The 25,868-nt window shown below is 35.4% G+C and overlaps 1 protein-coding gene across 7 annotated transcripts in view; it reads left to right on the top strand.

The window, feature by feature from the left end:
* PPARA (peroxisome proliferator activated receptor alpha) overlaps positions 1–25,868 on the top strand; it is a 42,616-nt gene that overhangs the window by 1,670 nt on the left and 15,078 nt on the right. For 3 of the 7 annotated variants that reach the window (XM_072876494.1, XM_072876486.1, XM_072876531.1), the window contains exons 3-5: positions 1,874–2,000; positions 22,338–22,583; positions 25,260–25,420. In XM_072876494.1, coding sequence (XP_072732595.1) covers positions 22,376–22,583; positions 25,260–25,420 — 369 coding nt within the window. In that variant the 5' untranslated portion in view covers positions 1,874–2,000; positions 22,338–22,375. Of the gene's footprint in view, positions 1–1,873; positions 2,001–22,337; positions 22,584–25,259; positions 25,421–25,868 lie in introns of those variants that run through there. The other 4 variants (XM_072876513.1, XM_072876521.1, XM_072876503.1 and 1 more) reach the window with 4 other exon arrangements.

The following is a 25,868-nucleotide window of genomic DNA, read 5'->3' on the forward strand; positions in this document are numbered from 1 at the left end:
GTGGCATTGGATGTCTTACTAGTACTGCACAAATAAAGGCGTTGCGTAAGTTTTGTTGGGAAGGAAAGTTTTAATCAAACTGCACTGGTATTATAGAACATGCACAGACTTTCTTATTGGCATCTAACGCTGATTACTGGGTTGAAATTCATGTGGTCTTTGCAGGTAGCAAAACTGATAAGCTATAAAAAGTGTTTCCTTTATAAATTCTGAATCACTGACTTAATATTGAGGCTACCTGGTCTCATGCTGAAACTGACGGCAGTTGTGGTTCATGTGATGTGGTCACAAGTCTACTCAAAGCTAAACCAGTATCATAGCTCATGCCAAATAACAAAGGTTATCAAGCAGCCATTGGCTCTTAGTTACTTTTAGTGGCAACTTTTTGGATTTTAAGTAGTGCAATGTAGTGTTTCAGAAGGATGAGAGTGCACACAGGCCTTATCAGAGGTTTGTAGAACTGCGTAGCCAGCACGCTCCCTTTCTTTTCCCATGTTTGGAAGGAACACCTGGCATAGCCAAAAAAAAAGTTCTTATCAATCTGCTGATGCCTGATATTGACTGTCATCCTGTACAATCAGGTGGCATAGGGAGTTTTGGCTACCTATTACAAACCCGTACATCCTGAAAACCTTGTGGGTGTCTCACTTGCTTTTCAGTAGTTCTTTAATGTCTTAATTTTCTATTCATACCCCTCAATACTGTAGTCTTCTTAAAGGGCATTATGAATTTTAAACCATGGAGAAAGGGTTGCATTTCAGTTGTGATTTTCTTATGCTTTAAAATATAAAATATTTTATGTGTTGAGTGTTATAAAAATATTAGAGAAGATGATGTCCTACAGGAGAGTAGGATACATGGCCTAGGATATTCATCTTGTTCTGAAAAATAGACTGTAGTGCTCACTGTTCACCCAAAGTAGTCAAGGAGGGCAATGTAAATTTTCTTAGTATTTTTTTAAAAGAAGCTCTTACTTCAAAATTGCAAATACCACTTTTTTTTTCTCTTTCCTTTGCTTTAGCTTACCTGCTGAGATTTGAGTTCTGAGTTCTGTTTCTCTTGGACATGGCATATTTGTTGCAAGGGGGAAAAAAAGAGAACACCATACTTGTCTTGGAAAATAAATGAAGTTGAATTCATATTTATTATAAACACAAACATATTTTCTTACAGCACTTTGGAACTTTAACATTTTTAATTTAATCTGACTGCTTTTGCAAAATCTCCCTGAATCTTTTATTTGTTTGTTTTTCGGTTGAGTGGACAGGGAAGTAAATTTAATCAAGCCATTATTTATTTTTATAGCTATGTATGCTTTTTTTTGGTAATTTTTTTTAACAGGCCTCCTTATGAAGTATATAAAAGAAAAATCTCTACCTTTGGGGTGTAAATGGTACTTCAAAGGTCAATTGCAAAGACATCATGTGGGATGTGTGTGTTTGTAGCTCGGAAACCATAACTACTCGAACAGTTTGTCCACATGAAGACTTGGACATTTGTGAGAATGCTCTTTATGAGTACAAGTATCTTCCTTTATAACAAATAATTAAAATAGCACAAATTTCACTGTAGTGGTCTCAGCTGAGTGCTTTTGAATTTTTCTAGTATGGAGAAAAAAGATCAGAATGATACTGCGATATACCAGTCATATACCCTAGTTAGCTAGATGTCAGTGTAGTCCTGCTGTAAAGTGAGGTGTTGTATTAAAAGCCTCAGACATTTAAAAAATAATTTTAGCCCAAGTGAAATGACAGTGTTTTTTTCTGAAGAAGCATAAAGAAATATTAAAAAGCATTATATTGCATGATATCAATATAAAATTAGAATAGTAAGCTTTGGGGAATTTTGTTGACTTTTTTTTTTTTTTTTTAAGAAAGAATGTCAGCAGCTTTTTGTTAATGAAGAGCCACTTGTTATCACCAATGTGCACATGAAATGGAAAGGGAACAGATTCTGGAAAACAACTTCTGTTTCAACCTTGCAAGATGCTGCGTGAAGTGGTGAGTACATACATGGACTGGGAGTTATCTTGGCATTGTTTTTGAACAACTAGAGAAGAAAAAACATTTGAGGTAGAATTTCTGTAAAGCATGATTAATGTATAGTCAACTGACAAGGAAAGAAGTCTGAGCAAGTAGGGCAAACAAATAGTTGATAAATGGAAAGTGGTAGCACAATCAGGAGAACAGAGTAAGTGAGATTTCTTTATGTTCCAGTATCTATTGCTGTGTTAGACTTCTATGTAAAAGTTGTATAAAGGCATTATCCAGTAGAATTCTGAATTCTTAATATTTTAGAAGTAGAGTGCTCAGCATTTCACAGGACCAGGTCTGTAAAATGAAATATTGAACGACTTTTTATGAAGTAGAATGCTGAATATTCACTGAACAAAAAAGTACTTATCTGGTAGGGTTAGGCTCTAAATCATCACTGTCCTCAAAACAAAACTAAAATCTCTCAATCTTAAAGAGTGTGATATTTGGCATGTTTTAGAAACATTAAATTGATATGAGCAGACTGTTGTGTGACCAGATTGCATGTGGCATTGAGATGTTGCCAAATCTGATTCCACTTCCTCATACCAGTTCTAATAGTTTCTGCTTATGAAACTATTTATTTATAAGTGCATTGCATGTGTCTTTTAAGTATCTAGGAAGTATAATTTCTGTGTCCAGTGAAGGGCTTCTCATACACAGATTAATACAAATTATAAAATACAGTTAATTCGTATTCTAATCCTGATTTAGGTTTAAGCTGTTACATGACTGGTTTGTGCGGCTGGTTGCTGTGTTTTAAAATGCTGTAAGCATAAGATATAGAAACTTTTTTTACTTTGCAGATTGAAAGCTGAGAACTACCAAACAGGCATCGTTTGTTCTGTGGTACTATATTCATCTGAATTTATTGTTTTGAGTTCAAGTTGTCTCATGCCTGTGGAAACACTAACAGTATGAGATAAATTTGCAAGCATTTGGCAAATTACCTACTCCTTTCTAGAAATGCTGATATACTATCATGGTTTTTAAAAAACTAAGAGATTATTCACTTAATCTTTCCAAATAGTAAAAGAAACTTGTTCCTAAGTGTGTCTGCCTTGAGGAACTCACAGTAGTTAGCAGCTACTGAAGTTGTAAGCTGCTTTGGCATTTGATTCCAGGTAGCTGAAATACACGTGAAAGTGAGTTAGTCCAATATTTTTTTATTTCATATTTTTGTATCTTGTTAGTCCATTTTCAGTTTCTTGGTAAGTATGTAAAAGGAAACCAGAGCTGCTGTTCAATGTGCAAATTAACTGCTGGTTGAGTAACTTCTTACTCATCTATGAGTGTATAAAATCCTGGAGCTGAGAGCATTTGTTGTTGTGAATAGTTTAGAGTTTTATGTATTTTGCATGGAAAAATAATACCACAATCTGTCCTAATGTTATTTAGATTTAACAAAAAAATTGATCATTTGAAACTATTCTACAGCCTATGATTAAGGTTTGGAGGCAGGGCTTCCTGTCTTGCTTTATGTATCCATGCATCCACCACCGTTATGCTGTCTGAGTAAGTTCTATTGTCTGCATGTAAGCTTGTATTGCCATTCATTTTTTGTTACACAAATAAGAGTGCTACATGCCTGTTTTGTTTTGTTTTAAATAATTATTTACTGGAAATGATTGATATAACAATTCACAGAAGACAACACTGAATTTAAACCAGAATGTGAGCATTCAGATGGTAAGAAGAACTTTTGTCTATTTGCAAAATCTATTTGCGAGTGAAGACTTGAATTACTGTTGACATTTCCTAGCCTCCTGTTAGGGTTACTGCTTCAGCAAGAATGTTACTACGTCCATGGCATTGGAGTCACTGTCCAGGCTCATATTAAACAAAACAAAACTTTCTCTCATCTTTATTCAACATGTGTGGAAAATGTTCCCTAGAGTAGTAAGGCTGAAAAATATAATACAGAACCATTTGGATTTGAGGGGGAGGAAGAGGGAGAAGGTGGGTGTTGTGTCAAGAGACTGCTTTGGAGACTCCTGGGTTTATTAGCAGGCAGTGCTTGATGGCATTCTGTACAATAGGGCTGATGAATGCTCCATTACAACGGTTGATGAATTCACCCACTCTAATGTTAAAATAAAATAAAATTAATGGCAACCCACACGTCATAGTGAATATTGTTGGCTTGTTGGCAATTTTCAGGGGAAGATTACAAGAACTATGCATTAGCAGCATAAAAATTATGTTTCTAATGGAGGCTAGATCTAGGTTCTTGATAAAGGTTAGGAGTCTTAAGAATAATTTGAAAAACTAGCCAGTGTACGTATGCACAGAATATTGGACATTGAAGTTTACTCAGCAAAGTTGAAAATGGTTGTGTGGCTTTTCAAATCTTTTTTCTTAGCCTGTAGGTAAACGTTCAGTTTGGAGTAAGTGTGCTGCATTGTGAGGGGGTTTTGAGTGGGCTTATTGCCAGTGTGAGAGGCTGTACGGATGCAGTTTCATTACAAGAGAGCTATGTAAACAGGAGAATGTTCTGCCTGTGGTCGTTTCTGACCAGTTGGTTGTTGGAAGTTTTGCTCTGTGGGCACAAGGTAGACTTATGTTGTTATGCTGTATATATGTGAAATTTAAAAATGGTGTAATGTGTATATTCATATTCCACATAGCTGCCCACAGAGAAGAGCACATAAGAAATTTGAACTGTTTTTTACCTCCGAAATGAATTCTTTTATTTATTTATTTATGCTTATCGACCTCAGGACAAAAGACTGCTGTGTGCAGTTAAGCAGGCCAGTCTGATTAGAAGCAAATCAGGTATCAGCTTTAGAATATATGTAACTAAGAGACAAGCAGCACAGGATACTGCTTTTGAAAAAAGCAGCAGCTGTACATTTTGTGTACTGTGCTTCCATAGAGATGGGACTGTACATAAATAAGCCAATATTTTCAAACAGCTGTCAAATGTTCAACTTACATGTATGTTTTGGGCACCTGATTTTCAGCATACTGAGCTGCCATAATTCTAACCAAATTTACAAGGAGTTGCATTTTCTCAAGATTATAAATCCTGTAATAAATCCCATGGAAATGTAATAGTGATTATCCTTTAAGAATATAGAATTGTTCAGTTTGCAGCTATCATTAATTCTATTTCTCTTCTACATGGTATGCATGTGTGTGTGTGTGTGTATATATATGAAGACATAAATACGAAAAAAATAATACAATAGGATGTCCCCTCTCTGTGTTGTTCCTGATAGCCCTGCAAATACGAGGCTTACAGCGAGAGGTGTGGTTACACAGCATGGCCTGATCTGATCTAGCAACTGTTGTTAAAGATCAGTCAGGCTCCCTCTCCGTGCTTCTTTCCTATGCTACCATCCATGTGTTTCTATCCTTCCTTTTTGCTGCCCCTTAGTGAGTCTGTTCAGCTATTTCTAGCTATGTTTTTCATGTTTTACATCTCTACTGGCTTAATAAACTGAATAGTTTCACCGACACCGTGTTGCTGGGGCATAAAATATGCCAGGGACTGTTCTCCGGACCTGTAACAAAGTGGCAAGATTGCACACACCTAACAGTCTTCCTCCTGAAACAGCATGGTTGCACCCAAACTGCCAGTGGAGAGCAGTTTGCTGCTCTGCGTTTGCTGTCCCCTTAACCGTGCCTGCACATTTGTCTGGGAGGGTGCCAAGTTGGTAAGGGCCAAAATGGTGTCAGAGAGGACGCTAACAGCATGGCTTGAGCCTGTGCTCTGGCCCTGTTTTATTTACTATTATAGATGTGGCCAGAGAGGTCAGAGAAGTGTGAGAGCCAGGCCAGGCAGGATGGAGCTGTGTGGCTGGAAATGAAGAAGGGAGAGGGAAGGTGCAGGGCTGACAACGTCAGGGAGCTACGGAAGGGATATCCTTTTGATGTCAGGGAGCTATTACGTTACTTAAGCTGGCTTGTCTAACTGTACCCTTAGCACAACTTTATTTTGCAATCAGCAAGTTCAGTTTGGCTCTGCAGAAGGCTGTGACTGCTGTGTCCCTATAACTGCTTTTTCAAAGTCTGATTCAGTCAGCTAAAATGCCTTACAAAGTGAATTAAAACTAGTACATGAAAGTACATATATGACTTTTAAAACAGGTTTTCTTACCCTGGCTGTTTCATTGGACTGTTGTTTTTCTTCCACCCTTCTGTAATTCAGGTGCTTCCTTAGTTAAAAGAAGTGGGGAGGAGAAGCGGGGTGGCAGGCAGGCAGCACTGGTGATACTATTGTCAATATGTGGCTGTTAAACTGGTAAGTAGACACCCTTCATGTCATATGAAGGATGAGCAGAGAGCTTACATGTCAGGAAAATAATTTGTTATATTTTGACATTTTTTGATCGTGCAGGAGTGTGAGGCTTGTGATCTCTGTACTGTAGCAAGTGACCTGATTTAGAACTGTGAAGTCATGTGTCCTAAGTATATCCTCTATCTGACATGTCAGTAGCTTGGAAGTACAAGTACTTGATGTCCATTTGCCAAAAAATGTAGATTCATTGCATTCATACCTGTTGCCAAGACTCTTGTCAGCAATGCTAATTCAGTGTAAACTTTGGTTTTGTGTGATACATTTATCACAAAGAAAAACTTTTTAAGGTAGGAATTTCTAAATTACCAGAACAAAACTGAAGGCCTTTTTCTTAACAAAAAAACAAATAACAAAAAGTGAAAGAATTTTGTTTCACATTCCACTCAGGATACTCTGAGTTGTGGTGTGCCATTAAATCAAAGTAGGTTTATTTTTAGCAGGTTTTATTTATTTATTTATTTATTTAAATGTAATAGCTGAGCAACAAGAGCCTGTAAAAATACTTTGAAGGAATGAGTAAAATTGTAGTATACTGAAGAATAAGTAAACTACACAACTCCAGGTGCTGTTTATAGAAGAAATTAAATTTTGTCTACTGGTAAAAGAGTATGAAAGCTAGGCCATTGGGATTACTCAATTAATTTTCAAAAAGACACTTGCAAGCAGAAGGAGCCTAAATCTGTAATACCTTGTCTGAGGGTCATTCTCTTTTATAGGATATAGATCCTTCTGTTAAGCTGAATTTAGTTTATCAAATATGTCTTATTATTATGTCTGGCAAGGGAATAAAGTTTATCAGTGAAATAAAACCACCGAAAATACACAGTGGTGGTGTTCTCTGCTAAGAAGGCGAATTCAGTCTTCTTGAATCTCTTCCAGAAACAGATGTAAATTCCACTGTAGCTTTTCAAATAGTGAATAATCATGGTCTGTTATGTTTGGTGATGAATCATGCAAGGGGTTGCAGATGGTGAGAAAAGTGCAGCTGTGCAGATACTAGAGGGGCGGAGATAGAAGACTAGAGGACTCAAGGGGATGAAGGAGGTGATTTGAGGATGGGTTGACATGGCTTATGAAAGAGAAGGATAAGACAGCTGAAAGAGTATTGAAGCTGTGTGTGCCAGGGTAAAGCCGAAACTGAAACCTGAGATTTGGGGACAGGGAGAGTGCTGGAGGCTGAAAAGGAGGTATACTTGAAGCAGAAGGATATTTGTTGTTGCTGTTGATCTTGAAGCAAAACTTGCAGCATCAGATTCCAAAGTAACTGGACTTTTGTCCCAAGCCAAAACAAGAAGGAGACCAAGCTTAGATGTGGAAGTTTAAGCTGTAAATGAAAAGAGAAAACTAAGAGGTTTTGTGTTCCTTTTAAAGGAATACTGGTCATAAGTAGGAGAGCTATTGTAGTAACAGATACAGATGCAAAGTTGTGGGGGTTTTTATTTTGATTGTTCTGAGCACCACCTGTGTAATGAGATTGGGATGGCAAAATTTGTTTGCCAAGGTGGAGAAGTTGTGTCTGACGAGGTGTTCTAAAAAAGGGGGATTGCAAGGCCTAGGTTGTGGTTGAAGGGCAGTTAAGATTCAAGTGAAGCTTTTCACGGTCTTAAACCAGTATGCTAAAAAGTCCAAACCATCTTTCAACTTTTTACATTAAGTAATTTTAAGATATCTTTTTCTTTTTTTTCCCTCTCTCTCTTTTTAGATAAAAAGTATTGTTCCAAAACAATAGCTCTTTATTCAGGAAGAATGTTGCCATTAAGATGTCTGTAAGAACTAGTATTTTTGCCCACGAGTCAGAAATCCTCAGCCAAAGTGAATATTTAACCAGTATTTCAAGGACAGCCAATTATCTTTTTCTTAATAAAGTATGCCATTAGGAGTCAAAGTGAGGGACCCTGGAAAACTGTAGAATACTCCAAGTACTGACATAACTTAAGGCACCCATTTTACTGTTTGTGTGTTCTACAAAACTTAGTAAGTATAAAACAAATACTGAAAGTGAACTGAAAAAAACAAAAAAGAGGGGGCAAAAGTCCAGATCTATCTTGGAAGAGAGTTATGCTCCAAAGCTGCTATACTGAAAACTGTTTTCACATCTCTTCTAGTCTAGTTACGTAAGAAAGTCAGGTATATGTGGTATGGTCTGCTGTCCACTCCCCCTACCCAATAACTTTGAACCTGCAAGTCTTGTCAAATTTGATAGAGGAGCAGTGGTTGCAAAGGCATTAAAGTTCTGTAATTTTTGTGAAAGTTGGTAACTGGAAAGAAGACAGGAAAACACATTATTGACCCTACTGAGGAAATGATGCAATATGAATTCAACAATTATCTGTTCTGTTTGGCCTGTCAGTTGCCAATCAGCACAGGAGCACTAGCGAGCCAGTTGCAACACGTAGCTCTGAACCAGCTACAGCATGTTTGCTGTTTGCATAGTCAGTAGTTCAGGGACGTTGTGTGGGGAGGGGGAACTGTAAGTGTAGTGAGAAGGGGAAAGAGCAGGGAGACATGATAGGACAAAGTGGGGTGACAAAGGTATGAAAATTTTATGTCTTTGGGAGCAAATCAATAGAAATTAAAGCTTTTTTATTTCTTCTCCCCAAAGTTGCCCTTTTCCCAGTGTCTTAATACTGGTAATAGTAAAAATCGATATGAATTCTACCTTTCAAATTTGTGTACTGTCACAACTCCATGCTCTCAAGCTTTTATCATGTTGTTTAAACTCACAAAATTATATACAACTTCAAAAATTTCATTACCAGTCAACAAACTCAGAACTACTTGGTATCTGTAAAATATTAGATTATGTGGCAGAATAATAATAATAATAATAATAATAATAAATATGTGGCCTTGAATTAGGTTGTATTTAGTTGAATTATTTGTCACAGGAACATTCCTTTGCTCTTCTGTCGAAGAGTAAGCAAGGTTGAAATCATATGGGAATAATAAATATGCTCACAGAACAAAAGATTAGTTAATTATTTCTTATCCTTCATTTTACTATAAAGTTAAACTTAAGGCAGGTATTTTTATTTATAACACAGCAAGGATTCTAAGTTCTAAAGAGTATGTTACTACCAGTCCTGCTAATAAGGAATTATCGACAATATATACCAATTGCTATCACACGTAAAGGTCTGTGGATATAAAACAAAAGGAATTCTTATATCCTAGTTTATGAGAACACATTTTAAGGTATCCATACATATACATGAACCCTAAAGATTGTTGAAATATTATCAGAGTTTTAGAAAGTGCTTCAAAGTCTTTGCTTGACTCTCTAAATTAGTGGCAATTGGTTTTTATTTCTTTTCATAAATATAGTTGGTCTAAAATTTCACATTTGTTAGTAAGACTTACTAGACAGCTTTGCTTGTAAAAGTTATTATGTCTTTCTGGATAGAACAGTCATGTATGTTGTGGGGGATTTTTTGTTTGTTTGGTTGTTTTTTTTATCAAGTGCGTGAGCAAGTAAAACTTCTGAGTTAGAGGTTTATGTAATAGCACAGTCAATATGTTTAATGGAAAATGGCCAAAAATTTTGCCTGGCACTGCCTCTGTATGTATTAGATTATAATTTTAATTGACAATTTTAGTTGCACAGATGTCTTTAATTTGTTACCCTCTGAAGTTTATTTTTACCATATGTAGCGAAAATGTACTCTGCAGGAGACTTAGCAAGGGGCTTACATTTTATTTACTTCAAAAATTGATTATATTGGAGATAATCATTTAGTCACCACACTAAAATGCAATTTGTATTTGCCTTTTACCCTCAGATATCTTTATCCTTCAACAAATGAAGTCTCTGTAGAATATCAGGGTATAGTTAGAAAATTGTTGAGAAGCCACTTTGCATAATCTGAGATGCTGTGATCACATGTGCAAGGAAACAATTGCAACATTCCAATTTGGTCTTGAGGATCTAGTTTCCAGTGAGTGGCATGTTAGGACAGATGTGTAGGCTGTTTGTAAATGCTGTACACGTTGGAATCAACTTTGACTTCACCACTCAAACTTATATTTACATATTATTTTTAGAAAAAAATGGATAATGGTTTAGGATATCTGATATGTACATGCAGTTCATAAGACATAGTTTTTGTGGGATTTTTGGTTTGTTCCTTTTTTAAAAAAAATTCCCTTAATTCTGGGCATACTGTGCAACCAGATTTAGCCTCAATCTGAGCACTGATTTCTGAAGTCGAGGTATCCCTAACTGTTAATTAATTCAAAATCTTGGCTTATGTAATTAGCTTGTCAGATATTTGTACCGTATTGCAAAACTTAGAAAAAACAGATGACTTCCAAATAAATGGGTAAGGAGTTTTGGGGCACATAGGGAAAGTAAGAGAGCTTTGAGTTCATTAACGCAGTAATAAAAACATAGCAAATACTCAGATGACACATTTGTGTGAACGTGACCTTGGATCTTGGATCAAATAGCAAATACATAAATGTCGTGTTTGTCTGAATGTGACCTTGCATTGGTTCAAATATCAGCCATAAATCAAATCCTAGCTTTTAATGTACCTGTAAAGAAAACAGCCTCTTAAATGATGCATCAAATCTTTGTTTCTCAGTAGTTGTGGTGTTCACATGTAAGTCTTCAGCAAAGACACAGAGCATCTCTGTGGTAAACACTATATTTTTTTAGCTTCATCACCTACAAGATGTTGTCATGGATGATTTAGAACCTGTAAAAGTTTGAAGCACAAATTGCTATGGCTGCTATGATTAACATGGGTAATAATTTGAATCTTGCTCAAGTATGGAATAATTTGAGTGGAATGTAACAGTGACTTGAAGAGATATTGACATTGAAATGCATTGGGTAACGAGCAAAACCTGGAGATTCTTTGGAGAGAGGAAAAGAAAAAAGGAGAGTGTGTTGGAAGCATAAAGGTATATATAACAGTGAAGTGGGGTTTTTATTAGAAACTGTAGTGAGCTGTAAGTAGTACTCATGGAACTGTATTTGAACTTGAAAGAGAGCACGTATCAGAGAACACGGAGTACTCTATAACATAGTGGTTACTAAAATGTTGCCATGGCTTAGTTTCTTGCAGGAAAAAAAATCTGTTGTTCTTTTGACTCTCTTGTTAATAAAATATACTTGCTTCACTGGTCATGCCTCAAAAATACTGGATATTATTAACTCCAAGCTGAATATTTCCTTTACATGCATTAATAACTAATGTAATAAATTGAATAAACCTCCCTCATACTGTTGTCCAGGCTGATTTTTTTTTTTTTAAGTCATGTTAATAGTAGTACGCTTGTTCTATAGATTAAGCTTGTAGTCAGTTCTCAACCACGTGTCAGAGCTCATTATTTACTATAAAAGTGGAAACAGAGACAGGATAAATATAGAAAGAAAAAAAAATTACAAATTGCCTGTTTTTCAGGATTTCTAGGCATCTTGACAATAAAAGCTGAAGCAAGACTAAAGACTTTAACACGAAGTTTTCCACTTAAGTCTTTGACAGTGCTTGCTTGGTTTAGTCAGGAATCATCTAGACATCAGATTGGATTATAATGTAGTTAAAAAAAAAAAAAAGTAAGTAATATAATAGTAAAATAGTAAAATAAAAAGTAAATAGTAAAATAAAAGAAAATAGTAAACTGAAGGAGAACATTACAGGTTACCAATAACCCTAATATAATATATAGTTTGTTAACTAGTATTACTATTGACTGATACTGAAGTTCTGACTAGTCAACTCTTACAAGAATTTACAGGATTCAGCAGACATAGATTTAAAAGAGACATTTGAAAGCTTTACTTTGATATATAGGTACTTCTGACTTTAGCTTCAGTTCAGCTTTCACTAGAAAGAAATGCAGGTCTTCCTATTCCTAATTACAGAAACCACCAAAGTATTAACTTTTTCAGTATGAAAACTCACATTTAGAGGAGAAAAAAACAAAGCAAAAAAATCTCAATGTCATATTGGTATTCTATGCAGACTTGAATCTATTTGAGCTTGATGTCAGTTCAAGCAACAATCCCATCTCCACTCTTTACAGAAATGAGGTAGGAAAAATACATTTTTGTTTTATCAGCGGAACCTTGCTGCAAATTCGAGTAATGTCACATTTGATGCCTCTGATGTCCATTTATGTGGAAGAAAGGAAGCATGACTTCAGATAGATGTAAACTTGAGGTGATAGACCTGTAAGTCTTGTCTTTGGAGCCTGAAGGCAAAGGTTGCAAAACCTTTATGTCCCATTGCTGATGAAGTAAAATCTGGCTCCTGTTGTTAAAGGGGTTGGCAGTGGCTAATTTAAAGATGGGCTTCAGATCTCATTGTACTGATAACCTAGAACTGTGGTATTTCTTTACATCTTAAGTTGAGGTTGACTAGTCTAATGTTGTGGGCCAAATACAATGAAATATATTTTCTGTTCTAATAGAACAGAAAATATATAGAACATGTCAGTGTAAAAGTCATGTATGTAAATGTAAAGTGTTCCCAACTGAATTCCTAGTTACCAAGCTCTTGAGAGGCTTGTTGAATTTAAAATTTCCCATTAGAAAGCCATTTGATGCTAGGATGTTGTTTTATTCTTTACAAGCAGCTGAAGTCTTTCTTTGAGCTAGATTCTACTCTCAGCTTGAGTTTCCAGCACTGGAATTATTATTTTAATTTATTTATTTTATTTATTTATTGGAGCATGTTGTTTCAACTCAGAGTAAATGCCTGTATCTTCCATTTACTGGATTCCTGTGAAAGTTTTACTGCTGGAAGGATGATGAATAACTGTGGGATGTGCATGATCTCATGAGTCTATATGACAGTTCCATAGCCCTGTCAAAAGATGATACTGCTTAATCTAATAGAGATGCTGTCTGGTCTGTAAAGCAGTTTTCAGCTCTCATCAGAGACTTAGAGGCTGCTTTACTTCAGGCAATGCAAGTGCCTGGTTTACAGGTCCAGCCTGTTGATACAATCACTGGATTCTTCAGTGGGGATGCAGGCTGCACATACACTTGTATTTGCTGGCTGTGCAGCACATGTATCCCTCTCCCCAACCGCTTATTTCTGCTCTCTCCATTGAGCCAGCAAAAATATTTGTAAGGCTTTGCAGTGAACTGGATCAGGGAAGCGATCTGATCAAAAAGTACCGCTTTTCAATTTGTAATCGTGGCCTCAAAGATCAGTCATGGCTTTGGAAAGTCCATTGAGTTCCACTCAACCCAAACATGTAAGTGAGGTGCTTGACATTAGGTGAGATGAATACCCCTCTTATGTCTTTTGCTGAAAATTAATTTCTGCTTTGTAATTTTTTTCTCCATTAGTAATTGCATCATTTGTGTGAAAGTGAGAGGGTATGATATTTGGGATAAATAGTTTAATTACCTCCTGAATAGTTTTGTTGCTGTCCTGTTATTAGTTACTTCTTAAACAGTAATCTTGGCAAAACAAACACTTTTTAGAACTATTTAGAGTATAATGAATGTGTTACATAATTGAAAGAAAACATTGGAGGAAATCGTGAATATATAATCATGAAGGTATAGAAAGCAGCTGAATAGTTTTAAAGCAGAAATGTTGCATTTAAAAGGGGGATGAGTGGCCCTGTTCAGAGACATTTATCTTTCTTCAATATGTTCTAGGCAATGAGACTCCACTTCAGAGAGTCAGGACCCATGAAGTAGCTTCTACACTGTGCCACTAAATCTTGGAAAGAAGCTACAGGGAGATGCCAACAGGGATTGAAGCTGTCTCAGTAACTGCAAAGTAGTTGAATAGTGACTGTTAGTGATTATGTCATTGTTCTCTGTATGTTTTCAGTCTGTACTTTGCCCCCTGCTCCTTCCTTGGCTGATTAGTTGCTTTTTTGCTGTCTCTTTCTGTCTGTTTCTGTGTAGGGTCTGCTCAAATTTTTGTAGCTGAGCAGTGTTAAGCAATCATTTCAATAAGTATTTTGGGGTTTTTGGTCTTTGTAGGTTGTGATATTGGTGCGAATGCTAAATTTTTAACTGTGTCTTCGTATATACTGCAATTATAAGTAATTCAAAGTTCTCTTTCGTAAGGAGATATGATAGCATTTTGTCTAGCAATCCAAGATGACTTTGTATGTCTTGCCTTTAACTGAGTGTTTTTATAATCATACAAACTGAGATTTTAGATTTTTGCTTGGGAGGGACATAAATGTTAAACTGATGTTCCTAGAGCCTTAAATTTCTATTAATGCAGATTCTGCATTATGGCTGCTTTGCACTTGAATAATACGTAAGGAATCTTTCATGTTTAGTATGGCTACCTCCTCTTTGACAACCCTTGTTTGTTTTCTCTACAGAATTTGTATCCTGATGGATATATTACTGTTGGTAATACTTTTTGCCACATGACAGGTGTTGCTTATGTTAGTATCACCTTACATATGTTCTTACTTTTAAAAGTGGTTTGCACCAGGGAAAGTGCAGATTTGTAGCACTGACTTGTAAATTACGTTTTATAATTTTATTAAGTCATTTCCTTATTTTTTCAAAGTAGAAACAACTGACCAACTATCAAAACAGTGACATCCTAAGAACTGAGATTTTGTTAAACTAGCGGGAACCTGCATACCAAATATCATGCGTGATACAAGAGTTTCTGTCAACATCATTATACCTTTCTATATATCTGGAAAACATCTGTTCTGCATATGCCATAAAATAAACTTAATTTTAAAATCTCAACACTTTGCCTAAATAAGCCACGTTGGCCTTATCATTGCATTTTCTTCGACTCATGGTGGGCTAATAGGAGCTGGTGCTGCAACACAGAAGAATTGTATATGCTCCTGACAGTCTGACAGAGTACGTCTAGTTGAAGAATCCTTCTGCTTAGTGTAATGTACAGAGTCAGTCGCGCATGTGATACTGTTCATGCCTGACGTGTCATTAATCAGCACTGCTCTTGTGCGCATCTTCTTATTGCTGACTTAACTTGTACAGCATGTTAATTCATCTGTTTTAGTCCTGTCTTTAAAAGTATTTGCTTATGGTGTTGGCTAATTACTTGTATGGAAAAGTTGATAAAAATTGTTAATTTTCAATAAGGAAATCTTGCCTTTCTTCTCTCTCTTTGGATCATGTCTTTTAAAATCCAATGGGACGGAAAATCCTGGGACCAAAGAAATGCTGCTGCTTGGCTCAGTAAGTTCTGCTTGGGTTTGGCTGAGTAATATAAAACCAAAAAATATTCCCATATTGTTTTTACCACTTTTAATTTCAATCAGCAAAATATTAGCAGTGTTTCAAAGCTTTATCAGCTCTTCCCATGTGAGATTAGAAGTGTGTTATCTCTACATCTTCTGATGCAATTAGAGAAATGTGTTCAGGGGAGGAAAGTAAAACTCATCATGGTCCCCACTCCACTGAAGCCAGTAGACTTGCCTCTGTGGCCTGTTTTCTTCCTTCAGGAAGCTCTCTAGTGTTCCTCCAGTTCTGCAAGTACTTATGGATCAGAGAAGGAGGATTGTCTTTTCTCCCTTTTTTCTTAGGCAAGGAATGTTCTTCCTTTTTGATCAACCAATAAATTAACAGCTTTTTTCCTGCTGCAGGCTAATATAGACCAGGTTGCCTTACAAGCTGTGTAATTCCACTTCTGTTTAATGCACTGCCCAATTATAAGGGGAGTGATATGGGGAAAGAAGAACATTGTGCAGTATAAATGTACATTCTACCATAGTGCATAAAAAAAATAGGGTAGCATATCAAGGTTGCATAGAATTTTTCATTACATAACTTTTAAGAGCTTAACTTTGCAATTTTAGTATCATTTTTCAAAATTAGGGTATGTACATTTTGATTTGTTTTAAAGGCAAGGATGCTTATAAGTTGTATATGATATCTTGGAGTACAACTGTGTAAAGGGAAAAAATACAAAGTTTTTCTGGTTTTTTTTTTGGGGGGGGTGCAACTGGAGAGGCTCATGAAAATTTTTCATCTCATGCATAGTAAATTCCCTTTGTCTTAGGTTCTTAATACTTTGTAAATTACAAAATATTACTAGTATGTCAGGTTACAAAGTATGAAAACTGAATCAAATGTCACAGGATAGAGGAAAAAACATGCATTCTTCCCAGGTAGGAGACTGGACTGCATATTTTAGGTGCCAAATTTTATTTTCAGTTATTTTTATTTTCAGTTGTTTTTTATGTGTTGAATCAGGATATTGGAAATATCCTGTAGCTTACATATTTCAGCCTCTTCCTATTCATCTAAGTTTTCTAAAAGTATCTACTGCAGCCACTAGTTCTAAATGTGCTATGTTCAGCCACAACATTCTCAAAGTGACCTAGAGGTAATGATTGTTTCAACTTTAACCTTGATATTTGCAAGCAAGCCCTTTACATGATCAATTTGTTTACGCAGTAAATCCAGACTTTGTTACTGCTTCTCAGAGACCTTTGCATCTGAGAGACCTGTTTCCTTACAGGGATTATCCCTATTGTGGCAAGTATTAAATGTGGAAGGGCCAGGGGTGGCAAGTATTAAATGTGGAAGGGCCAGGGGTTTAGTCTCCCACCATCCCTTTCCAAAAGTGAAGCAAATAACCAATTGCTGCATGATTAGGTATATTTCTTTGATAATGTGACTGTGATTTCTTTAAGACCCGTGTCAAGTTTATAGGTAAGTTACTCATTGGATATTTGCAGTGTGGTGGTGAGAAAGGAGGACTTCTTCTGAAAATAGACATATTTCAGAGATAACAGGCATTGAGAGAGCACCAGTAAAACCTGTTTATCCTTAAAACCATAATTTCATAAAATCATGTTCTTATTTTTCTATGTCATATTCTCTTGTTTTCAGTTTACTTTGTGTGTGTTTGTATGTGGGTGTAGGAAAGGGGGTATAGAGACTAAAATATTGTATGGGGAAATGAGAAAATCCTCCGCCAATGTCTTTGTGGCACAGAATTTTTCTAAAGTCTTAAGAGTAAGAAGAAATGTTGACTTATACAGATGCTTCACTGGAACCATCACGCTGCAGCTACCACATCTACTGTTGTACCATGTACAGCTTTTTTTTGTAAAGCAAAATACTCTCTGTGAATACTACTTAAATGAACTTCATACTCATGACCCTTTTTATTTTAGAAACTTTATTTTCATACAAACAAGGATCAATGCATATTAAGTGAAACCTGCCAATGAAAGCATACACATGTGTAAACATGCACAAAATACAGAGAAGACAGAAGGCAAACGGTTTATTGCATGAATACTAGACATTTTACTTAAAGGTTTTCTGTGCTTATGAAAAAAAAAAAATTATAACTTTTCCAGTAATTAAAATATTCGTATATTTTGACAGTCTTCAGAAATGGTTAAGTAATGGCTATGCTTGCTAAGGTAGCTAGTTAATCATTGACAAGAGCTGCTTAAGCAGCTGTAATTTACTAGTAGTGTTTGAAAGTACAAAAGGGTATGTAATTTAATAGTTAAAACAATAAGCACTTCATTTATGTTTCACTAGCTGTTAGGTTGTTCTTATATAATTCAGCTAAAAAGACTGCTGAATTTCAAATATTTACTGTATATGTGGAAAAGTATGGTGCAATTTGGGCAGTAACAGGCACTGCTGAAAGAGCTGTTGCTATGTTCAAAGTTCAGCTATCAAGCCTTTCCTTTGTTTTCCTGTCAAAGAATGCCTATTTTGTTTCAAGGTAGACTTCAGTGTTCACTTAATCTTTTAAAAATACTTGTGCTGGACGAAGAAGTCATACTTGGAGAGATGTACGTGATTCAGTAGGGAACTTGAAGTAACATTGGGTACAAGGAGCCTCCTGGAACCTCCCCAGCTGTCCTGGGGCAGAGTACTCTTGCTACATTGCTGCAGAGGAATATAATGTTTCTGTGCCGTGAACAGCTGTCTTAGCCTGGGAGAACTTCATGAAGAGCACACTGGAGGAGCAGTGCTGATCCATATGCTCTGCCATTCCTTTCTTCCTTGTTTGTTGATGACTCCTCAGGGAGACAAATTTGGTAGTCTCCTTTGGATTGCTGGAGAACAGTTCTTATTATTCTTGGCTATCATCACAAAAACAACTTACGTCAAGGTTTCTTTACTCTTTTCCCTCACCAGAAAATAGCCATGTCACAGGGATAGCAATTTAACTGCGTTTTCACAAATAAAATACATAAAAGTGATTTCTCATTTCTCAACTGGAGTATATTATCTTCCAGTTATATCAGGGTTATCAGGTGCATAATGTAATGTTTTGGACTCTGTTAGATAACCAGCAGCAAACACCAGTTAGTTTCAGGTGTTACTGAGCTGGTTGATGCTGCCTCAACAAAGAAATTGTACAGAGATATTCAAGATTGAAAGTATTGGCAGATAGTAACAGATTATGTTAACCAGACATGTTCGCAGTTGATTCCTTTTCTTACTTTGTGAATGTAATGTTTTGTAAATGCACTCTGCATCTGCAAAATTACTCTTCATTTTGAGTCTTCATGAGATTGGAAGCATTGCTCTGAATAAATGCAGATGGTTTAGCGATAAAATCTTTGTCAGATCATCTACAATAATCTGTGCCATTTTCCTTTGGTGTGTGACCATACATTCCTAAAGCACTAGGCTAATCATTTTATTTTTAAGTAGTCTTTTATTTAAAGTCCTCATTCATATAATTTCTGATTTTTTTTTTGTTTTCTTCAGTAACTATGGTCATGTATGTTACAATAATTTTAATTTCTATTTTATGTCTTCTGACAGGCTTATGAGTATCAAATTTAGATATTTCTTAATACTTTGTCAGGTTACAAGCCAGTAGGATTTATAAGAGAAACAAAGGTGCTTCTTGGAGACAGGACAACTGCTGAGCTTTAAAAGAAAGTGACAACGGAAATTTATTTTACTAAATAGTTTCAGATTATGGAAATTCTGTAGGGATAGCAATTACACTTCAGTCCTCTATGTGAAACAAGTTATTTTGTTTCAGTTTTCCAATATAAAGTTCCATTACGTTGTAAAATAATTAGGCATCACAATCAGTATTGCTTGGATGCTCTTAAAATAAAAGCTGCACCAGCCTTTCAACTGATCCCTTCAGAAAGAAGTTGAAATGCGCATGAAAACTCTTGTATTGCTTATAAATATTCTATTACAGTGCTGGCAATCTGGCACAATGTCCTAATGACTAATATATCAAATTGGAAAACTTAATTTGACTGTTATTTTTAAATACGGCCAAGCTGTGCATAGTGATAGAGTAGCAATGTGACACATCCAAGTAAAATCAACAGTAACATACCTGTTGTCTGTAACTGGTATTAGAAATCATGGATAAATTCCCATTCTTAGTCTCCTAGATATTCTTATTTGCTACACCATGTGATATAGAACATGTTTTCCTTTTCTAGTTAATATTATCCTCTTTCAAAGAAATTGGGCAAATAGATCTTTACTAAGGGTCCTTGTAGTATGAGATGGCAAGTTAGTAATAGTGACAGCATCTGTGTTTTTTCCTACTCAAGGGAGAGTGGAATTGTTTGGTTTATAAAATCAGATATTTAGAGATCTGATTCTTATAATTTGTGATTCCTTTCAGTCTTCAGCCTTCAGAACAGTCTATTTTATTTGGCTTAGTTTTAGTAGTCACAATACAATGAACCTTCTGAAAACTTTGTCATCTCAGTTATGCTGGACAGATACTGAAATCTTCAGTGTTTACTTTCATGAAGAACTCCATTTTGGTGTGTGAACTGAGTAAAATGAGTAGAAGCTCTGGATTTTGCTATGTGTTTGTGTCTGCTACTCCTTTAGTTCTGTCCTTCCAGGTACATGGTAAGCTGTTTCACTGGGCAAAAAAATCTGTATCTTTGCTCTACAGTGGTATTTGGCTTGGGGAAAAAATGTGCCACAAGCTAAATACCATAACAGTATTATTTTCAAGAATTGCAGGAAAGATAATCTAACTAGACACTGTTTAAGTAAACTCTTTTTTTAGCCTCAACATAGTTGCTTTCAAAACCAGGTACAATGGCACACAGAGTTGTAATAAATTGCCCAAGGATATAGGAAACATATTGTTTTGTTCTAATCATCAGAGTTTATGGTTACACTACAATTTCAATCTCCCTGTGTATCTGAGGGGTTAACGTTTTTATGTCTATTCACTTGGCTAAAAATGAATAATGGGTACATAGGATGTACCACTACACCCATTTGGTATCACAATTAAAAATTTTGGGTACTCTGAAAATCAAAGGAAAGTTTTGCCAAGTCTAATGTATATATTTTAAATAACAGTGATTAGCTAGCAAATTGTGGAATAGAAAGCCTTATGTAATACAGATATTTTTTTAATTGTTTGTTTTGCCTTACAGTCATGTAATGAACACATTGGAGAACACTATAGGAGTGACATATATGCACCATTGGTTTTCCATGAAATAGCAGAAAGAAGTAGCAGTGTGCACTGATAAGTGCACCTGAAAAATAAATCATTTAAAAACTGTCTGCACGTTGCGGGTTGTTACAAGCATAACTTTTAGTCGTCTTTAGAGTAGGTCATTCTGCCCTCACTCACATTTGTGTAATGACTTGTAAAGTTATGCAAGTATAATTGAAGGCAGACTTTTGCCATCAGCCTGGGGATAAAAGGCTTGATTGTAGGTATCTTGCTTCAAAATATTTTGAAGGTTTTTTTTATATAACTGAATACAAGTGATGGCTGTCTTTTGTCATTAGTATGTAAAGCAGTAATCAGCACTTTGTACTACTTTTAACTGTACCCTTTTGGTCAATTACATAGCCAAAAAAATACGTTTTTTCTCCAGAATAAATGCCTGATTTTCATAGGATGAATCTGTCACAGATTATGAAAGAAAAGGATTGATTTCTTAATATAAAATGTTTAATGTCATGGGAATCAAACTAGTTGGTATTTGCAACTTTAAATAACATCAAGGAAGATTTTTTTTTTTAATCATAACATTCACTTTTATTGTAAAATCAGCATTTTTACATCCCCATATAGCCAGTTATTGGAAGTTTCAAGTTTCACAATAAACTGCAGAGAACACGTGTTCTTTGTAAAGGCCAGCATTGAGCAGTAACCACAGTAACAGTCAGAGCTTCTCTAACTGCCCATGCATATTCATTGCATGGACAAGACTGCAGCAGTATGTGTTTGTACGCATACTGAGCATAACGCAAGTTACTCGGGGTAAAAGCTGAGTTTCTTTTAGCAGAAGTATATCTATGCAGGAGTAGTAACATTCTGCAGTACATTTCCTAATTCCTTACCTGACAAGTCAATAGAAGAAGAATTAAAATTTGTGACTTTTTCTTAGGAATCTGTATTGTTACTCAAAGTTGATGATACTGGTAGCTAGTTTTGAAGGCAACTTTAAAAACTTATTTCACTGTAGGAAATAAAACTAACTCTAGGAATTACAGATATATTGGATTGTATATGCTGGATCACTTTTGCTGAAGGTGTTCTTTGACCGAAGTAGGTCAGAAAGTATTAGTTTGGCCCACTTCCACAAAGATTTCAGTATAAGACAGTATTTTGTTCTCTGCAGTGTCATAAGACCTATCAAACAAATTTAAGAGAGATGAGAACAGAGGACCAAATCAACATATCTAAACCGGTCAGATAAGGGGAGAAAAGACTGCTCAAACATAATATGTATGCATATTGGTATTTGTTATTTTTCTACAAATTTTGGTGGGAAGTGCATAATGCCTGCTATAGAAACACAATATGTAATTTTTATCAGCAAAGGAGAGAAAACAACAATCTACAGATTGATCTTGTCGTAACTTTAATTCATATTAAAGTATTTTGGGATTATTTTTTTTTTTTCCCCTGTCCTGTTGGTGATTCATGTTGCATAAAGCTTCTGGAGCAACAGAATGTTGTATAATATTTCACTATTAGATTAGAATTCATGTATTCAGTGTGCTGTAACTGATTCAAATATTTTTAAAAATATCCTGATATTGTAAGTACAGGATTTTTTTTTTTTAATTATTCTTTCACCAGTGTAAAGAAGCTTTAAGTGACTGCTCTACTTGATCAAAATGGTGGACACTGAAAACCAGCTCTATCCCCTTACTCCCTTGGAGGAGGATGATATAGGCAGCCCTTTATCTGGAGGGTTCCTACAAGGTATGGAGAACATTCAAGACCTGTCTCAGTCTCTAGGTGATGATAGCTCTGGAGCTTTAAGTTTAACAGAGTTCCAGTCACTGGGAAATGGTCCAGGATCTGATGGATCAGTTATAACAGGTAAGAGAGTTTTGGTTTACCATAAAACTTTCTTTTTAATTTCTATCACTATGTATTTATAAAACTTTTTAAATGCAATAATTGCTGTTTATGACTAAGTGATACTAGAAATATATAAGCTGATTATAGCATGGTCTTAACATATTTAAGGCTAACGTTAATTTATTAGACAAACGTCACTGGAAAATGTAACATAAAGTTGCTGTTTTAAATTATCATTAGTATCAAGAACTTTTTCAAAATAACTTTTAAAAATCACTATTACTAGCAAAGAAGTTACTACGTATTGTAGTCATATGGAAAGTCACGATATTGCACTAAAGGAATTCCCCATTTTTTAAAGTTTCTTCAAATCACATATATTTGAAAAGTATTTTGAAATGTTTGCCAAAAATTTATAATCTAACCCCTAAAAGCTCACCTAGAATTCCAGTATATTTTAGTGTACTGATGTTTTGAACACGCTGTTTTCTCCTCCTTCGCAAGAGTAGCATTGTTCAGCTAATGACTTCTACCCTGGTTAAACTAACAGTCTCAGAGTGCTTATACATTACATAGTCTTTAGTCAAAAGATCTTTGTGAGAAGCTTTGTTGAGAGATCAAAATGGAAATAATTGAAGTGGTATGGGATACTGCAATAATGTCAGTAAGGTATCCCTTTTGAAACTGTGGTTTTACAAATCTTTTAGCAGTAGAGCCATTTTAAGCAGTTTATGATTAGCTTTCTGGTTGGTTTTGTTTTGGGGTTTTCTTACTTCAAATTGATTCCCAGGCTGTGATCACTATTTTGCCTTACAAAAACTGCACTAATACAACCGAGGTGTACCTCTGTGCTAAAGTGGTTGCGATGAATAGTGTGAGTTTTGAAGGGAGAAAGGAGAGCTGCCTCTTGGCACTATTGCCCAAAGGAATGTTTGTAGAAATACAATTTGGGTCGCTTTTGGTTGCAGACCTTCACGTTAGAGAGATGCCTTCTACAGGAAAAGTTACTATGTGCTGGGTTTATAATGTAGTCCTTCTGAGACATGAGTGTTTTTAATTATTTGTGCGTATGTGTGTACAAGTCCCACAATAATTTAGATCAGCTTCTACTGTCACCTTCTAATTTGAGTATTCAGTGTTCATTGCAAAACGTTCTAGTTTTGCCGTTAGCGAAGATGGAAAATTTAAACTTTCAAGGCTCAAATTCCCTAAGGCAAGTAAAAAGAAATTAAAATCACACTTTAAAAAAATCCAGGGTTTTAGGCTGTTCTTGATGACTCTGATGCCTGTGGGCTTGGCAGTGCCGGCAATGCCGACTCTGAGTTCTATGCCAAGGTTTTTTCCAACATAATACTTGCTGACCTACATTCATGAGTGTTTCTTAATCTTTCTGTTAAAATAACACACCCATTAATTTGCTGAAGTCTTGTGCTGCAAGTTGCAGGATGGAAGATAAAAGAAATTCTGGCCTCAGAAAATATTTTCCTCAAACAAGGTGGAAATATTAATTGAAATAATTAAGGTTGGAATGTGTTAGTTTTGTAACATGTTCATCTAGTAGTAAAATGTCTGGAGAGTTTATTTCATTGTACAATTCAGAAATGCTTTTCCCATTATAATCAAAATGTAAAATATCTGCTAGATTAATCTATTGCTAGATTATTTTAGAAGCAGACATTTGTATTACCTTCCTTTTAATATTTGTTCAGCCTTTCTACTGATGTGCAGGCGCATGCTTTCACTTTGAGAAAATCTCTTTAGAAAGAGAAGTTGTCTAACTGCTTTTTAGGCCTCAGTTTAGACCATCATTTAAAACTACGAGTACCTCTTCAAAAGTCAGGGGGAACTTAAGTGTATCTTAAGTGTAACTCAGCGTGAGCTAGGAATATGTCTTTTGTCATACCATAGCAATAGATCTGATGCTCAACGCTACGGCACAAGAGATGGAAGATGTAATGGCAAGATCAGCTGTTAATAACCTCTCTGGAAAGAGCGATTGACAGGTTGAACAGATATTGTGATAACAACTTGAAGTCATGGGGTGTTCTATTTCATTGTGGGTTTTTTTTTTTATTTTTATATTTTGTACTGTTTGTCTTGAGCAGTTGAATGTCTTGAGCAGATACATGTTTAATACTGCTTTTCAGTTTCAAATTTACATTATTTGTGAAGACAGTATATGTGCATTTTTATGGTTAAGAAAATTTCCTTGATTTAAATGAAATATTAATTCAGGTTTTGTTAGTTACTTCTTTTATGTTGTGAGATAAAAAAATTTCATGTTCACATCAAATTGAGAAACATTTGAAAAATTCAAAGTAAAAAATGGAACACAGAAAAAACCAAAATAGCTTGGTTTTCTCTTATTTTGTGTGGTGCATATTTATTGAATCCTCAAGAACCATTATCATCCTTCTAGTTCTTGTTATCAGAGTTACTTCAGTAAGGCTTTTTGTTTCTTGACATTGTATGTCTCATCAAAATTAGCAAGGTACATGTATTTTGTGTGTGTTTGCACTGTTAATATAAATATTAATTATTTTTCAAACATTTATGGCCAATTTTTTTGTTTACTTAATGACTATTAACTCATGATTATTTTTTAGAATAAGCTCATTTTTTGTGTGGTTTTAGTATAGAAATGGTATCAGTCTTGATAGTATAGTATTTATGAAGTGTTCCTTTTTCTTTTAGACACCCTTTCACCAGCATCCAGTCCTTCATCCATTAATTTTGCCACAGCTCCAGGTAGCATAGATGAATCACCCAGTGGAGCATTAAACATTGAATGTAGAATTTGTGGGGATAAAGCCTCAGGCTACCATTACGGAGTACATGCTTGTGAAGGTTGTAAGGTACAGTCATAATTTTCTTTTTAAGAACCTAAATCATGTTGTTTTATTTACAGGGTTATATGAAGATAAACATTTGTTACATAAATGTTTAATTAATATAACTCTAGCCATGACAATTATTTAAATAATAAACATATCTGTGATCTTTTTTCTGAAATAAATTGTTCAGATACCATAACTGGATACCATAACTCAATACCAGACCTTCATCAAGCAGGGGCAATTCACAATGATAATTTTAATGCTGCTTTTCTGGATATAGTTTGTTAAACACTAAAACAACTTAAAACACTAAACTGTGACGAAAAATCAAAGCCTACTTGCTCCACTAGTGTTTTATTTGTGTTGGGAGTATGGCTGAGAAGCATGCCAGTTTGCTACATTTCCATTATAACAGTAACAAATTCTGAATTTCTCATCTCCACCACATTCTGTCTGAATCGTAGTA

Source organism: Ciconia boyciana, chromosome 1 (genome assembly GCF_034638445.1).
Source record: "Ciconia boyciana chromosome 1, ASM3463844v1, whole genome shotgun sequence".
Lineage (NCBI taxonomy): Eukaryota > Metazoa > Chordata > Aves > Ciconiiformes > Ciconiidae > Ciconia > Ciconia boyciana.